This window comes from Peromyscus leucopus, chromosome 7, assembly GCF_004664715.2.
Source record: "Peromyscus leucopus breed LL Stock chromosome 7, UCI_PerLeu_2.1, whole genome shotgun sequence".
Classification (NCBI taxonomy): domain Eukaryota; kingdom Metazoa; phylum Chordata; class Mammalia; order Rodentia; family Cricetidae; genus Peromyscus; species Peromyscus leucopus.
In genome coordinates, this window is record NC_051069.1 from 34,736,442 (window position 1) to 34,755,772 (window position 19,331).

Consider the following 19,331-nt stretch of genomic DNA (forward strand, 5'->3'; position numbering starts at 1 on the left):
ATTGGAGTCAGCATTGATCTATGAGACTGCTTTATCCCAGTATCCAAATTTTTAGAACTATCCTCAGTAGTATAAAATTTGAAATTAACACAGCAACTCTTTAATTAGTATATATTTTATTCATGATTCTTTCATCTATTCTTGGTGCTTTGTAAATTCCATAAATTTTTAAGATCTTTTCTATGTCTTTGAATAATGGATCTGGAATTTTTATTGTGATTGCAAAAATCTGTGGATTGTTATTGTAGGATGGGCATTTTTTTAAATGTATTTTTTATTCTTTGTCATATTCATATATTTATACAGTGTATTTTGATCATATCATCTATCAGTAATTCTTCCCAAGTTCCCATAGTAAGCTTCTTTACACCTTTCCTTCTAGTTTCATAGTTCTCTTTTATAGTTTTAATTATTATTAACAATCCCTTGAGTTCAATTTAGTGCTGCCCATATGCACATGGATGTGTTAACCTACTAGTACTGCATCTCCACAGGGGAGTGACTCTCAGGCAGCCATCAAACTGCCAAATTGTCCTGCTGGTATTGGTTTGGTGGATGACTTCCTCCCATCCATGCCAGAATTTTTATTGGCTTTATGTTGTGCAGCTTTTGAGTAGGTAGCCATTGATGCTCTAAGTTGATGTATACAAAGCCCTGAAAGTTCAGAAGTCCAGTCTTCCATTTGTCTTACATTATTTTATTTTGCTAATTTTTATTATAAATATATTGCCATGAATATAATTTCACACTCTCAATCTTCTGAGATCCTCGTGCCTCCTCTCTTCTGGATCCATTTTGTCTCTCTTTTAAGAAAGAAACAGGCATTGCAGGGCGTTGGTGGCACACGCCTTTAATCCAGCACTCGGGAGGCAGAGGCGCGTGAGTTCGAGGCCAGCTGGGCTAGCCAAGTGAGCCAATGCCTAGGAAAGGCACAAAGCTAACATTAACACAGAGAAACCTGTCTGAAAAGCCAAAAAAAAAAAAAAAAAAAGAAGAAACAGGCATCTAAGGAATAATAATGAATCAAAAACAAAAAAACGGAAAGTCAATAAGACAAAACAAATACACAGAAAAAAGGAGCCTCTACCCCCAAAAATAATAAAAACTACAAACCATGTGGTATAAGAGACGCACACACAGGAATCCATAAAAACAAAACCAGAAGCCCATAATATATATGCAAAAAATGCGAAAAAAAAAAAAACAAGAGACAAAGAACATGAGGATGTACTTGAGTTAGCCTTGTGTTGGTGGTCTTTGTGATTGTTGAGAATGGGGTTTACCCTTAAGAGTGGCTAGTTTTCTTCAGTAAGACTCTCTTGGAAAAAAAGTAAATTTTCATTTGAAGTGTTATCAATTGGAGATGTTAGTGTCAGTTGTTAGTGATGTTAGATGTTAGATTTGTGTTAGTGATGAGGGCATGTGTTGAGCTTTTCTTCTCAAAAAAATTTGGTGCTGACCTGTGCAGATGCTGTGTGTTGCTACACTCTCTGTTAGTTATATACACATCTGTTGTGTTGGGTTTTATGACCCCTTGTTTTCTTTCTGTTTTCCATCTCCTCTGGCTCTTACACTTTTTCTGTCTCTCTCTTCCACAGAGTTCCCTGAACCATGAGTGGAGGGATCTGAAGGAGGGATATCCTTTGCAGGGATGATTGCTCAAAGATTCTTAGGCTCTGCACATTGTCTGGCTGTTGATCTCTGTTTTATTCCCATCTACTGTTGCAGGAAGTTTCTCTGATATTGGTTGAACAAGGAACATATGTTTGAGTAGTATAGAATGTCATATTCATTTATGATATGCTCTTTAGCAGAGACAGCAGTATTTGGTTTTATCCTATGGTCCATACATTCAGTACCAGGTTCTTGGCTACCCAGCCAGTGTTAGGCATGGTTTCATTCCTGAAGCCTTAAATAAATCAGATATTGTTTGGCCAAGAATTTTATTAAATATAACCCATTCTGGTACTAGAAGCTTCATTTGGTGATGAGAATATCTAGTTGGGGGCTTCATCTTCCTGTAATTTGTTGATTTCATTTAGATAGACTTTATATATGTATATATTTTAGGAAACTTCTACAGTATTAGGTTTACATATACCCCCTTAAATGGCCATTATTTTTACCTTTCCTTTCTTTATTCCTTACTTTGCCCTTTCTTATCTCTTACTCCCTGTTTGATCCTTTTCCCAGTCCCCATGCGATCCATCCAAAACCATTTCTCCTTCAGGAACATGCACCCCCCACCCCCACCCAACCTCTGTGGTTATATGGATTATAGTTTGCTTATCAATGACTTAATAGCTAACATCAGCATATAACTGAGTACATTCTGTATTTGTCTTTCTGCCTCCTCTTGTAAGATGTTCCTTGAGCCTTGTTTGGTAAAGATGTTAATAGAACTAATGCATCCACAGCTGAGCACTCAGTGTATAGTCTAACAATTTTGAAAAACAACAATATGGAAGAACAACAAAGTTGCTGTACTCAGACTTCCAAATTACAAGATTTACTAAAAAGCTGTAGTGGTCAGGATACTGTGCTATGGAGTAACTATAGACAAATTAGAGAGCTAGAACTGCAAGTGCAAAGTAAACCTGAACTTGTGGTCAACTAATTTCAACCAAGGTGTCAAGAGTATACAAATAAGGAAAGAATTACCCTACTACAGAGAACTCAGGAGTGACTGCTTATCTATATGGAATAGGGAGTAGTTGTTTGCCATTTTCATAGACATCAAAATTAACTCAAAAATATACCAATGTAAGTGTAAGAATGTTTCACAATGATTTCTATGAATTGAAATATTCTTTTGCTGGGGGGGAGTAGGGAGGCTTATGAGTACACAAAGAAACCTCACATGTATAGGAAAGCTTAAACTTACAAGAGTCACAAGACCATCCTGAATGTCACCGAAACAGTAAACAACTGCTACAGAAGGGACACTTACCAGCTGAGCTGCCTGGAGTTCATTCTCCCACCTATATAGGTGGATATAGTTTTGCAGACAGCTCCATGGATGCAGTTTTTGATTAGTCACCTAGGCTATGGCAGGCTTTTAAATACAGAGTTTTCTTTTATCGCTGTATAGTTGAGTATGTTTCCTCAGCTATACTCTTGATGTAAATTGAATGAACACATGGTTCTTGTCTTAGTTAGGGTTATTGCTGTGATAATGCCATTACCAAATGCAACTCATGGAGAAAATAATTATGTTATGAAAGGTGTGGGAGGGAATATGAGGAAGGAAGAAAATATGTAGTTAGATTTAATTAAAAAATACTCAGTGAAAAAGGAAATGCCATTTTAATCCAATTAGTATCTCTTCTTGTGTTTAATTTCTCACAATGACAAAGCATCACACTTTAACCTGTCCTTTTTAGAATCACTATGGTACTCTAGAACATTCAACAATGCTAATAGTAATTTTATTGGCTCCAGTTCTGTGTGTGTATGGTAGAAGAAAGAATAATTCCTGTAGGATGGACAGGGACCAGGGATGTTACACAGTATAACACCAAAACAAATGCTTGTCTAATCCAAATAACAATAATTTCAAGGATAAGAAACTTGATTTATATGAATAAGGACATGAAATAAGGAAAAGGTGAAATAATACCCAATAACTGTTTTTTTAATATATCTATGTCAGTTCTAACACACTGTGAGAATCATCTCATTTAATTTATGTATATAAATTATATATAATTAAATGAAGTCCATTTATATTTTATTATTTATTTATTGTTACTATTACTTATTGTGATATAGGGATTGTATCTATACTTTTATATACGTAAGACAAGAGTAGTGCCACTGAGGTGCAATGCAAGCCTTATATTATGAGTCCCAGTTTATAGATATATGGGGATACAAATATAAAAAAAATAAATGTCATAGAAGTTGCATGAGTATTACAGATTCAGTGTGAGGAATTTGGAAAGTCTGGCTTTAAATTATACATATATATGTACATAATATGAATATATTACATTCTATTTATTAATCTAATTTTCATAAAATTTTAGAATTTTAATCTACTATCTACAATGTAGTAATACAATCCTTGTTATTTATTGGAAAGTACTAATGAAGCACGTGGTATATCCTTCAAATTTCTTCTTGAAGTTTGCAGACAACTGTGACAAAGATTCTAAAGTACTTTGTCAATCAGTAGTTCTGATGGGGATTTATAAAGTGAGCAAAACATTGAATCTCAAATGAGCCAACATTATGTATATGGAAGATGATGTAAACACAGGCTCAGTAATTTCTTCACTCAAGGGACTCATGAAACCTGGGAGGAAATCTTAAAGGAGAGAGTAATTTTCCAGGATTCTAAACAATTTTCACTAAACTCTGGAACATGAAATAGGTTCTTACTCTAGCCAGACAGCATCTTACAGTCTCATAAAAGGATCCCATTTTCCATCTCCAGTGAAGAGGACCTTCTAAAGAAAATCTCACACAGAAATTGTGTCAGTCCACAGTGTATGCCTTGCAGGGAGTCAGAGACCAATCTTCACTGATAGTTGTTACCATGTTCATCATCAAAGATTTTAGACACTTGAGGACACTGGGAAAGAATCTATTTATTATAATTGTGGTGAAATCTCTGTGTAACAAAGCTGACCACTGACTCATCTTGTCTTAATAGTTTTCCTTCAGTCACAAAGCTATAAATTTTGGGTTTTTGATGTTTTTTAACTATTGCTTTTTTCACCTCCTATCCTAACTGAAGACTAAAGAGAAGGGAGAAAATGCAGTTCAAGTGTCAGTAAGAGATTCATCGGCATTCTCTCTGGAAAGAGACAAACATCATAGTTGGAGAAAGAAGGAAATGCGGATTCCTCAGGAATCAGCCTGTGTTGTCATGTTTGTTTGTCTTGTAGCCTCTTCACAAAACACTGAGCTTGCAAATCCAGCAGCTCCAGCTGTCCCTGCCTGTTAAAAGACACTTTCCTGTTAATTCCATATGCTATCTCTGTTCCTACAGATGACACCATGAAGCAAATGGCTGTAGAGAATAACTCTTCCGTGACTGAGTTTGTTTTTATGGGATTGACAGACCAACCTGAGTTCCAGCTACCCTTGTTTTTTGTGTTCTTGCTGAACTATACAGCCACTGTGATGGGAAACTTGAGCTTAATGATACTCATTTGTCTGAATTCACACCTTCACACCTCTATGTACTTTTTTCTGTTCAATTTGTCCTTTGTTGATTTCTGTTATTCATTTGTGTGTACCCCCAAAATGCTGATGGGATTGGTTTCAGATAAGAGTGTCATCTCTTATACAGGATGCATGACTCAGCTATTTTTCTTTGGCTTTTTTGTTAATTCTGAATGTTATGTGTTGACAGCAATGGCCTATGATCGTTATGTGGCCATATGTAAGCCCTTGATGTATACCATCCTCATGTCTCCTAGAATGTGTTCCTGCTGATGTTTGGGTCTTACTTGATGGGATTTGCGAGTGCCATGGCCCACACTAGCTGTATGATTAGGCTCAGCTTTTGTGATTCCAACATCATCAACCACTACATGTGTGAAATCTTCCCTCTTCTACAGCTCTCCTGCAGCAGCACCTATGCCAATGAACTTGTAAATACTCTAATTGCTTGCATAGTTGTCATTGTATCTGGCCTTGTTATTTTGACCTCATATGCTTCCATCCTTTTAAATATTGTTCACATGTCATCAGCTACAAGTTGGTCCAAAGCCATGGGTACTTGTGGTTCTCACATTGTAATTGTTAGTCTGTTCTATGGTTCTGGACTGCTTACATATGTCAAACCTGCATCTGCAGAGTCTGTGGACCAGGGAAAGTTTTTCTCAGTGTTTTACACTCTTGTGGTGCCCATGCTGAATCCTCTCATTTACAGTCTCAGGAACAAGGATGTCAAGCTTGCTGCAAAGAGAACCATGAAGAGAATCACAAGCTGAGTGAACAGGTGTGTTTGCTGTAGTCTCTGACTGTACTCTAAGGTCTTCTCACTTCCCCCATTAACTTTCCTCTATACTTCCTTTTCCTTTCTTTCAACATTATGGTCAGAATTTCTTTCTTTTTTTTTCTTTTTTTTAAAATTTATTTTACAACAATTCAGTTCAATATAATAGCCACAGATTCCCCTGTTCTCCCCTCTCGCCCTCCCCCTCCCCCAGCCCACCCCCCATTCCCACCTCCTCCAGATCAAGGTCTCCCCCGAGGACCGGGATCGACCTGGTAGACTCAGTCCAGCCAGGTCCAGTCCCCCCTCCCAGACCGAGCCAAGCGTCCCTGCATAGGTCCCAGGATTCAAACAGCCTCATGCAATGAGCCCAGGATCCGGCACCAACACACAGCTGCCTCCCAAACAGATCAAGCCAAATGACTGTCTCACCCATTCAGGGGGCCTGATCCAGTTGGGGCCCTCAGCTTTGGTTCATAGATCCTGTGCTTCCATTCATTTGGTTATTTGTTCCTGTGCTTTATCCAACCTTGGCTTCAACAATTCTCGCTCATATAAACCCTCTTCTTTCTCACTAATTAGTCTCCCAGTGCTCCACCAGGGGCCAGCCGTGGATGTCTGCATCCAGATTCCACAGACCTTGGATGGGGTTTATGGCACAACTAACAGGGTGTCTGGCCATCACATCACCAGAGTAGGTCAGTTCCTGCCGTCTCGATATGGTCAGATTTTCTAATGTACACACACACACACACACACACACGCACACACGCACGCACGCACGCACGCACGCACGCACGCACACGCACACGCACACGCACACACACACAGATCATCAGCTATTATATAGCTTTGTGTCCCTCTTCGTGATTTAGGACTCCTCTGCACTCTCAAGATTATCTACACTGATCTTCACTACCTTTATCTTATGAAGACTTTGGTCTGACATATTTTCTATACCTAAATATAATACTGTTTAGTGTTTTGTCTTTTTATTTTCTCTAGTAAAATAAATTCATGGGACTGTTTTGAGTCCTAGAAATTATAGTTAGGAAGCCAAGCCTGCAACATTGTACCACCAAGCCTTAAGTTCAGCTATGGATTGCTTCTAGATAAATAGATATTTATTGTAAAAAAAAAGAATAGTATTTATTTATTTATTTATTCAAAAAAAAACTGAAAGAGTTATGAAGGAACAGAGACCTTTCTCAGAGTTCTTTTATTATGGGACTAAATAAGGGAACATGAGAATGTTGGTCCAGTCAAGTTGACTATAGTACAAGGCTTTAAATAGCCAAGTGGGAAAAGCAAATGCTCCCACGATAGCATTATTTTTAAGTTAGGTGAATAGAGCAAACTAAAATGTGACATTTCATCTTGTTTCTTTAGATTATTGATAATTCTTTCAAGGATGGTGAAGCCGTGTTTGGTTCAAGCCCTTTTGTTAAGTATGTCAGTATTTCTGTAATAAAATACATAGATTAAGAAGCCTACTTGATGTCTTTCCTGAAAAGCAAAATTATTTATTCATAATAAAGTTAATAGAAAATTATGCACTATAAAGTTTTCTTATGTGTATCTAGTATAGAAAGTACTTTGTTGTTTCCTATCTAAGCCTTACATGAATTCAAAAAAAGTACTTATCAGTGGAGATACAGTAATCAGATAATGATTTTCAAACTGTAATTCTTATATCTCTTTGAAGATTATGATGTTTGAAAATACCTGAAATGGTAGATTAGTAATATAGGTTTAGAAAAAAAAAAAAACAAGTTAGGAACTTTTTTACTTCAACCTGAATAAAATTATTAGTATTAGATATTGATACCTTTATATTCATTATAATGTTTTTATATTTAATTAGAGTTTAATTTTCAAAGTAAAGTATGAATGCCTGAGATATATTTATTTTTGTTCTCATTTGTTATACTACTTGGTTAACTCAAATTATTAAAATGGTTTAGTTTAAATTTTGAAAAGAAGACATAGTTTAGTAAAGGCATGGAATGATTATTAAAAACACTGTATATGTTTTATAAAGTTTCATTTCAAGTAAGTCTTGGAACATAGCAGTTATATAATATGAGTCACAGGAATAGAATGTACTCTCCAGTCTGAGTGCGATAGTATAGTCAGAATACAGCATCGTGGAGAAACTTTAAACACATTGTCTGGCCTGTGTTTTGTCAAGTAAAACAGGCTGATTTTATAGGTGTCATTATTTGTACCAATCTAGGAAAATTAACTGATTAACATTTTATTCATCCTACATTTGATAATAGTTATGGATAAACTATTACAAGTTGATAATGGTTATAGATAAATAAATAAAATTATAATTTAAAAACTGAAATTGCAAAAAATTAGATGCAAAACATTTTTTAAAGATAAACTCATTTGATATTAGGGAATGTTTAGAGTCAGTGTATTTGTATTTGTTAATAATATAGACATAGTGTACCTATATTTCTTATCCAATTTGTGCCTCATTATATCTTCATTTACATAATTGAAATTTGTAACTTTGTTAATTAACAATTAGCAAAATGTATTAACAAATGCTAAGTGCATATTAAATCCATTTTAAAATAAAATCTTAATTACATTGATTGTTGTACCTCATGTGTCATTAATATAATGGGCAACATCTTCAGGTTTAACAGTCAAGGAAAATATGACATTTGAAATCTAATGACTCTCCCTCTCTCAACAACCACTGATTGCATGTAGCTCTTCATCTAGGGATGGAGCCTTGTGAAATTTTCCCCACCCATGTTGGCAAGTTGAACAGCTGCTGTCATTATGGGTCTTGTTTATGAAATTATATTGTTGAGATTTTATGGGTGCAGCTGTTTTCTTGTCATATCTAGAAGATATCTATCAACAGTTATTCTGATACAGCTCTCACAATCTTTCTAGCCCATCCACCAGGAGTGTTCCTGAGACTTGGGTGTAGAGATTGCACTGTAGATGTACCAGCTGGGGTTGATATAAATTTCTCTGTGTTTGACCAGTTTCAAATATCTATAATAGTCACCATCTCCTGCAAAAGAAACTTCTTTGATAAAGGATGAGAGCTAAAGAATAAATACTTAAATTGTAGGCGATGGAGGGGTTGAGAACAACATATGGGAACACAGTTCACAGAATCAACTAAGCAGGGCTCATAGAAGCTCACGGAGACTAAAGTGGCAAACCATGGAGCCTGCACGAGTCTGTGCTAGTTCTTCTGCATATATGTTATAGTTGTGTAGCTTGTTCTTGTGAGACCCCTAACAATGGGAGTGTGGGTGTCTCTGACTCTTTTGACTTCTCTTGAAACCCTATTCATCCCACTGTGTTGCCTGTCCAACCTTGATATGAGGGTTTGTGCTCAGTCTTATTGAAAATTGTTCTACCGTGTTTAATTGATAGCTCTTTTCTGAAGGAAATGGAGGAGTAGTGGATCTAGGGAAGATGGGAGGTGGGGGTTCTTGGAGGAGTGGAGGGCGGAAATGTTGGGATATAATGTATGAGAGAAGAATTTAAAAAAGAATAAATACTTAACAATGCAGTTAGAAATATAATTACGTTGGTTCAGGAAAATGACAGTAATAGTTACTCTCGAGGTTTATGATTGCTTCAGCTATGGATAGTTGTCTAGGTTTATAATACTTAGCATGAATCCCCTTTCATTGAATGAGATTTCAGTCCAACTAGATAGCTGTTGCCTACTACCAAGATAAAACTGCCACTTTCACACCATTGAAAATATATTTTTTTTCCAGGGCACATATTGTTTTGGTTCATGGACGTTATAATTGATAGTACTCTTGCTATTTCTCCTTTAGCTTGCATAACACCTTCTGATACTATTATGACTAGTCTCTTGGATATACTAAAAACAGCTTAAGAGGGAAATTTAGAGCTTTATGTGCCTTTATTAAAAAAATTAGAAGAAACCACAAATAAATGACTTAATGATGCAAGACTGCTGGCAATGGCCGAGAGACAGCCGGGACTGACCTACTCTGGTGATGGGATGGCCAAACACCCTAATAGTTGTGCCAGAAACCCATCCAAGGACTGAGGAATCTGGATGCAGACATCCACGGCTAGGCCCAGGGTGGAGCGCCGGGAGTCTAATTAGCAAGAAAGAGGAGGGTTTATATGAGTGAGGATTGTTGAAACCAAGGTTGGATAAAGCACAGGGACAAATACCCAAACGAATGGAAACACATGAACTATGAACCAAAGGCTGAGGGGCCCCAACTGGATCAGGCCCTCTGAATAGGTGAGACAGCTGATTGGCTTGATCTGTTTGGGAGGCATCTAGGCAGTGGTACCAGGTTCTGTGCTCATTGCATGAGTTAGCTGTTTGAAACTTATGCACGGACGCTTGGCTCAATCTGGGAGGAGGGGACTGGACCTGCCTGGATTGAGTCTATCAGGTCGAACTCAGTCCTCAGGGGAGGCCTTGCTCTGGAGGAGGTGGGAATGGGGAGTGTGCTGGGGGAAGGGGAGGGGGCAGGAAGGGGGAGAACAAGGGAATCTTTGGCTGTTATGTAGAACTGAATAGTATTGTAAAATAAAAATAAAATAATAATAAAAAAAAGAATTTGGAAAACTAGAGCAAATCAAAGACAAATCTAGTAGATGGGAAGAAAAATAAAACCCAGACCAGAAATCAATGAAATAGGAACAAATAAAACAATACGAAGAGTCAACAAATCTAAGAGCTAGTTGTTTGAGAAGATAAACAAGACTGACAAATACATTGTCTAATTATCAAATGAATGAAACAGTAAACTCAAATTAAAATAATCACAAATGAGTAGAGAAGTATTACAACAGACGCCATAGAAATTCTGAATATCATAAGGGAATAATTTCAAAACCTATATTCCATTAATGTAGAAACCCTTAATAAAATCGATGGATTTCTGTATTCATCCAAAGTATCAAGATTAAAGCAAAAAGAGATCAACAGATTAATGAAACTGATTCATAACACACACACACACACACACACACACACACACACACACAAACTCGAATCAGTAATAAAAAGCCTTCAATGTAAAATGGCACATCTCCAGATAGGTTATTCTTTCAGACTCTCAAAGAATGTCTGCCACTAACTCTTCTAATTTTTTATATTGAAAATTCACACATTTGATTCTTATAACCCTTTCACTCTTGCATATCTTCCCAGAAAGGTATACAATGTATGCTAGAATATTATTTCTAGGCATGTGTGTTCTATTCCAGTCTTATATTTCTGAATGGGCAAGAATGTGGATGACAGGGTATTTTAAACTCAATACCAGAGATCAAATTTATGTTATTAAAATGTACTCTAGTTGTCCATAAAAACATTCCTATAGCTTAATTGAGTAACAAATTGCTTAAAATGTTGAACTATACTACATTTTTATAGACAGTAATTCATAAATATATTCATAACCTATTTAAAATTTTACTTAATGCCATTGTAATCGTAGTAATTAGTTTAAAAATTATTCAGTTTTTTAATACTTTTACAATTATATGTGTGCATGATCATGCTTAGAAAGAAGGTATAAAATTTCCCATCCCCAAGAATGTTTTCTCACATTCTTTTTTCATATTCTTTTCTATCAATCACCACCTTCTTCAGTGACTAGAGGTATGTAATACTTTTGTTCCCATTAGCATAATTTTGAGTATTCTTTAAAATCTTTTTAGCAAATATGTGTCACTTATAATGTCTTTGAATATATTTTCATTAATTTATTTATTGACTTGCTGTTAGAGATTGGACTGTAGAATAATATTTCAATGGGCATTGACATTCAAAATGTTCTAAGCAGTAATGAATTCTTATTGATCATGTCTCATTTATTTGTGTTATTATATATAAACAAATGCATGGCATTTATTAATTGTGTGCTACATGCATATATGAATAGATTAGAAAAATTATATATACATATTATAAAGTCTTTGAATACTTGCTTATATTTTAGGTCTTTACAGTTTTATCAGATTAAACTGCTGTAGTATGTATGAAATAGTATGTCATTAACCTTCTTTTATGCTGTCCTTAGACACTGAGAAGACTTTTCTTAAATTATTTTTTTAACTTTACTGCTTCATGGAGAGATAAACTTGAATATTTACCACTTACATAGATTAAGAGGAATGAAATGTAGCTTTCTTTGTTGTGAGATGTGATTATAATGTAGAAAATCTTAAGTATTTAACAAGAATGGGAATAATCCTTCAGTCAATGTCAAGTAAAAGTCACAGGATGCTAGAATAATATATAAAATTCAGTTACTAAGAACAATGGACAATTTGAACTTGGAACTGAAAACAAATCATTTTGGTGAGTACAGAGGAAGATAGTTGTTTTTCTGTCCTTACTGACTCAGAACAGCACAGAAAGCCACAATCTGGTCTTACCCTCTTTTCCCACAAGTTTCTTCCAAATTATTTTGCAAGGGAGAGGGTGTTGCTTTCCATGCCTTGCTGCTTCCAGCAGTGATCTTCGATCAGGTCACCAGATCTCACACACACATTTTTCTAAGTCAGGGGCATGGATGGATCACAAATAGGGATGATAGAACAATTATGGTTGTACAGTCAGCTGAGTTTGAAGGAGTTAATTATATTGGAAATCTAAACAATAGGAAGATCAATTAAAATGTGTTCTTTATAAGTCAGTTAAATTGAACAAGCTGAGTACATGGTATGTGACCAGAATGAATACATAGTTACAAATGATCTCAAAGCACATCCTTAACTTGTTACATGTTGGGTGAAATTTTATTTGTGAAGGCAAGCTTTAAACAACATTTCTTAGGAAAGCTATTCTCACATAGAACAATAGATACTCTAGAGTATCTATTGTTCTATGTGAGAATAGCTTTCCTAAGAAATGTTGTTTAAAGCTTGCCTTCACAAATAAAATTTCACCCAACATGTAACAAGTTAAGGATGTGCTTTGAGATCATTTGTAACTATGTATTCATTCTGGTCACATACCATGTACTCAGCTTGTTCAATTTAACTGACTTATAAAGAACACATTTTAATTGATCTTCCTATTGTTTAGATTTCCAATATAATTAACTCCTTCAAACTCAGCTGACTGTACAACCATAATTGTTCTATCATCCCTATTTGTGATCCATCCATGCCCCTGACTTAGAAAAATGTGTGTGTGAGATCTGGTGACCTGATCGAAGATCACTGCTGGAAGCAGCAAGGCATGGAAAGCAACACCCTCTCCCTTGCAAAATAATTTGGAAGAAACTTGTGGGAAAAGAGGGATAAGACCAGATTGTGGCTTTCTGTGCTGTTCTGAGTCAGTAAGGACAGAAAAACAACTATCTTCCTCTGTACTCACCAAAATGATTTGTTTTCAGTTCCAAGTTCAAATTGTCCATTGTTCTTAGTAACTGAATTTTATATATTATTCTAGCATCCTGTGACTTTTACTTGACATTGACTGAAGGATTATTCCCATTCTTGTTAAATACTTAAGATTTTCTACATTATAATCACATCTCACAACAAAGAAAGCTACATTTCATTCCTCTTAATCTATGTAAGTGGTAAATATTCAAGTTTATCTCTCCATGAAGCAGTAAAGTTAAAAAAATAATTTAAGAAAAGTCTTCTCAGTGTCTAAGGACAGCATAAAAGAAGGTTAATGACATACTATTTCATACATACTACAGCAGTTTAATCTGATAAAACTGTAAAGACCTAAAATATAAGCAAGTATTCAAAGACTTTATAATATGTATATATAATTTTTCTAATCTATTCATATATGCATGTAGCACACAATTAATAAATGCCATGCATTTGTTTATATATAATAACACAAATAAATGAGACATGATCAATAAGAATTCATTACTGCTTAGAACATTTTGAATGTCAATGCCATTGAAATATTATTCTACAGTCCAATCTCTAACAGCAAGTCAATAAATAAATTAATGAAAATATATTCAAAGACATTATAAGTGACACATATTTGCTAAAAAGATTTAAAGAATACTCAAAATTATGCTAATGGGAACAAAAGTATTACATACCTCTAGTCACTGAAGAAGGTGGTGATTGATAGAAAAGAATATGAAAAAAAGAATGTGAGAAAACATTCTTGGGGATGGGAAATTTTATACTTCTTTCTAAGCATGATCATGCACACATATAATTGTAAAAGTATTAAAAAACTGAATAATTTTTAAACTAATTACTACGATTACAATGGCATTAAGTAAAATTTTAAATAGGTTATGAATATATTTATGAATTACTGTCTATAAAAATGTAGTATAGTTCAACATTTTAAGCAATTTGTTACTCAATTAAGCTATAGGAATGTTTTTATGGACAACTAGAGTACATTTTAATAACATAAATTTGATCTCTGGTATTGAGTTTAAAATACCCTGTCATCCACATTCTTGCCCATTCAGAAATATAAGACTGGAATAGAACACACATGCCTAGAAATAATATTCTAGCATACATTGTATACCTTTCTGGGAAGAATATGCAAGAGTGAAAGGGTTATAAGAATCAAATGTGTGAATTTTCAATATAAAAAATTAGAAGAGTTAGTGGCAGACATTCTTTGAGAGTCTGAAAGAATAACCTATCTGGAGATGTGCCATTTTACATTGAAGGCTTTTTATTACTGATTCGAGGTTGTGTGTGTGTGTGTGTGTGTGTGTGTGTGTGTGTGTGTGTTATGAATCAGTTTCATTAATCTGTTGATCTCTTTTTGCTTTAATCTTGATACTTTGGATGAATACAGAAATCCATCGATTTTATTAAGGGTTTCTACATTAATGGAATATAGGTTTTGAAATTATTCCCTTATGATATTCAGAATTTCTATGGCGTCTGTTGTAATACTTCTCTACTCATTTGTGATTATTTTAATTTGAGTTTACTGTTTCATTCATTTGATAATTAGACAATGTATTTGTCAGTCTTGTTTATCTTCTCAAACAACTAGCTCTTAGATTTGTTGACTCTTCGTATTGTTTTATTTGTTCCTATTTCATTGATTTCTGGTCTGGGTTTTATTTTTTCTTCCCATCTACTAGATTTGTCTTTGATTTGCTCTAGTTTTCCAAATTCTTTTTTTTTATTATTATTTTATTTTATTTTACAATACTATTCAGTTCTACATAACAGCCAAAGATTCCCTTGTTCTCCCCCTTCCTGCCCCCCTCCCCTTCCCCCAGCACACTCCCCATTCCCACCTCCTCCAGAGCAAGGCCTCCCCTGAGGACTGAGTTCGACCTGATAGACTCAATCCAGGCAGGTCCAGTCCCCTCCTCCCAGATTGAGCCAAGCGTCCGTGCATAAGTTTCAAACAGCTAACTCATGCAATGAGCACAGAACCTGGTACCACTGCCTAGATGCCTCCCAAACAGATCAAGCCAATCAGCTGTCTCACCTATTCAGAGGGCCTGATCCAGTTGGGGGCCCCTCAGCCTTTGGTTCATAGTTCATGTGTTTCCATTCGTTTGGGTATTTGTCCCTGTGCTTTATCCAACCTTGGTTTCAACAATCCTCACTCATATAAACCCTCCTCTTTCTTGCTAATTAGACTCCCGGCGCTCCACCCTGGGCCTAGCCGTGGATGTCTGCATCCAGATTCCTCAGTCCTTGGATGGGGTTTCTGGCACAACTATTAGGGTGTTTGGCCATCCCATCACCAGAGTAGGTCAGTCCCGGCTGTCTCTCGGCCATTGCCAGCAGTCTTGCATCATTAAGTCATTTATTTGTGGTTCTTCTAATTTTTTTAATAAAGGCACATAAAGCTCTAAATTTCCCTCTTAAGCTGTTTTTAGTATATCCAAGAGACTAGTCATAATAGTATCAGAAGGTGTTATGCAAGCTAAAGGAGAAATAGCAAGAGTACTATCAATTATAACGTCCATGAACCAAAACAATATGTGCCCTGGAAAAAAAATATATTTTCAATGGTGTGAAAGTGGCAGTTTTATCTTGGTAGTAGGCAACAGCTATCTAGTTGGACTGAAATCTCATTCAATGAAAGGGGATTCATGCTAAGTATTATAAACTAGACAACTATCCATAGCTGAAGCAATCATAAAGCCCAAGAGAGAAACTATTACTGTTATTTTCCTGAACCAACGTAATTATATTTCTAACTGCATTGTAAGTATTTATTCTTTTTTAATTCTTCTCTCATACATTATATCCCAACATTTCCGCCCTCCACTCCTCCAAGAACCCCCACCTCCCATCTTCCCTAGATCCACTACTCCTCCATTTCCTTCAGAAAAGAGCTATCAATTAAACACGGTAGAACAATTTTCAATAAGACTGAGCACAAACCCTCATATCAAGGTTGGACAGGCAACACAGTGGGATGAATAGGGTTTCAAGAGAAGTCAAAAGAGTCAGAGACACCCACACTCCCATTGTTAGGGTCTCACAAGAACAAGTTACACAACTATAACATATATGCAGAAGAACTAGCACAGACTCGTGCAGGCTCCATGGTTTGCCACTTTAGTCTCTGTGAGCTTCTATGAGCCCTGCTTAGTTGATTCTGTGAACTGTGTTCCCATATGTTGTTCTCAACCCCTCCATCGCCTACAATTTAAGTATTTATTCTTTAGCTCTCATCCTTTATCAAAGAAGTTTCTTTTGCAGGAGATGGTGACTATTATAGATATTTGAAACTGGTCAAACACAGAGAAATTTATATCAACCCCAGCTGGTACATCTACAGTGCAATCTCTACACCCAAGTCTCAGGAACACTCATGGTGGATGGGCTAGAAAGATTGTGAGAGCTGTATCAGAATAACTGTTGATAGATGATATCTTCTAGATATGACAAGAAAACAGCTGCACCCATAAAATCTCAACAATATAATTTCATAAACAAGACCCATAATGACAGCAGCTGTTCAACTTGCCAACATGGGTGGGGAAAATTTCACAAGGCTCCATCCCTAGATGAAGAGCTACATGCAATCAGTGGTTGTTGAGAGGGGGAGAGTCATTAGATTTCAAATGTCATATTTTCCTTGACTGTTAAACCTGAAGATGTTGCCCATTATATTAATGACACATGAGGTACAACAATCAATGTAATTAAGATTTTATTTTAAAATGGATTTAATATGCACTTAGCATTTGTTAATACATTTTGTTAATTGTTAATAAACAAAGTATCCAATTTCAATTATGTAAATGAAGATATAATGAGGTGCAAATTGGATAAGAAATATAGGTACACTATGTCTATATTATTAACAAATACAAATACACTGACTCTAAACATTCCCTAATATCAAATGAGTTTATCTTTAAAAAATTATCTTGCATCTAATTTCTTTGCAATTTCAGTTTTTAAATTATAATTTTATTTATTTATCTATAACCATTATCAACTTGTAATAGTTTATCCATAACTATTATCAAATGTAGGATGAATAAAATGTTAATCAGTTAATTTTCCTAGATTGGTACAAATAATGACACCTATAAAATCAGCCTGTTTTACTTGACAAAACACAGGCCAGACAATGTGTTTAAAGTTTCTCCACGATGCTGTATTCTGACTATACTATCGCACTCAGACTGGAGAGTACATTCTATTCCTGTGACTCATATTATATAACTGCTATGTTCCAAGACTTACTTGAAATGAAACTTTATAAAACATATACAGTGTTTTTAATAATCATTCCATGCCTTTACTAAACTATGTCTTCTTTTCAAAATTTAAACTAAACCATTTTAATAATTTGAGTTAACCAAGTAGTATAACAAATGAGAACAAAATAAATATATCTCAGGCATTCATACTTTACTTTGAAAATTAAACTCTAATTAAATATAAAAACATTATAATGAATATAAAGGTATCAATATCTAATACTAATAATTTTATTCAGGTTGAAGTAAAGTTCCTAACTTGTTTTTTTTTTTTCTAAACCTATATTACTAATCTACCATTTCAGGTATTTTCAAACATCATAATCTTCAAAGAGATATAAGAATTACAGTTTGAAAATCATTATCTGATTACTGTATCTCCACTGATAAGTACTTTTTTTGAATTCATGTAAGGCTTAGATAGGAAACAACAAAGTACTTTCTATACTAGATACACATAAGAAAACTTTATAGTGCATAATTTTCTATTAACTTTATTATGAATAAATAATTTTGCTTTTCAGGAAAGACATCAAGTAGGCTTCTTAATCTATGTATTTTATTACAGAAATACTGACATACTTAACAAAAGGGCTTGAACCAAACACGGCTTCACCATCCTTGAAAGAATTATCAATAATCTAAAGAAACAAGATGAAATGTCACATTTTAGTTTGCTCTATTCACCTAACTTAAAAATAATGCTATCGTGGGAGCATTTGCTTTTCCCACTTGGCTATTAAAGCCTTGTACTATAGTCAACTTGACTGGACCAACATTCTCATGTTCCCTTATTTAGTCCCATAATAAAAGAACTCTGAGAAAGGTCTCTGTTCCTTCATAACTCTTTCAGTTTTTTTTGAATAAATAAATAAATAAATACTATTCTTTTTTTTTTTACAATAAATATCTATTTATCTAGAAGCAATCCATAGCTGAACTTAAGGCTTGGTGGTACAATGTTGCAGGCTTGGCTTCCTAACTATAATTTCTAGGACTCAAAACAGTCCATGAATTTATTTTACTAGAGAAAATATAAAAGACAAAACACTAAACAGTATTATATTTAGGTATAGAAAATATGTCAGACCAAAGTCTTCATAAGATAAAGGTAGTGAAGATCAGTGTAGATAATCTTGAGAGTGCAGAGGAGTCCTAAATCACGAAGAGGGACACAAAGCTATATAATAGCTGATGATCTGTGTGTGCGTGTGCGTGTGCGTGTGCGTGTGCGTGCGTGCGTGCGTGCGTGCGTGCGTGCGTGTGTGCGTGTGTGTGTGTGTGTGTGTGTGTACATTAGAAAATCTGACCATATCGAGAGACGGCAGGAACTGACCTACTCTGGTGATGTGATGGCCAGACACCCTGTTAGTTGTGCCATAAACCCCATCCAAGGTCTGTGGAATCTGGATGCAGACATCCACGGCTGGGCCCCTGGTGGAGCACTGGGAGACTAATTAGTGAGAAAGAAGAGGGTTTATATGAGCGAGAATTGTTGAAGCCAAGGTTGGATAAAGCACAGGAACAAATAACCAAATGAATGGAAGCACAGGATCTATGAACCAAAGGCTGAGGGGCCCCCAACTGGATCAGGCCCCCTGAATGGGTGAGACAGTCATTTGGCTTGATCTGTTTGGGAGGCAGCTGTGTGTTGGTGCCGGATCCTGGGCTCATTGCATGAGTTGGCT

The 19,331-nt window shown here is 35.5% G+C and overlaps 1 protein-coding gene across 1 annotated transcript; it reads left to right on the forward strand.

The window, feature by feature from the left end:
- Window positions 1–5,004: 5,004 nt before the first annotated feature.
- On the forward strand, window positions 5,005–5,945 carry LOC114687794 (olfactory receptor 143-like). The gene is given in 2 exon segments (XM_028862428.1): window positions 5,005–5,434; window positions 5,437–5,945. Coding segments are annotated over 2 exon segments (939 nt in total).
- Window positions 5,946–19,331: the final 13,386 nt, after the last annotated feature.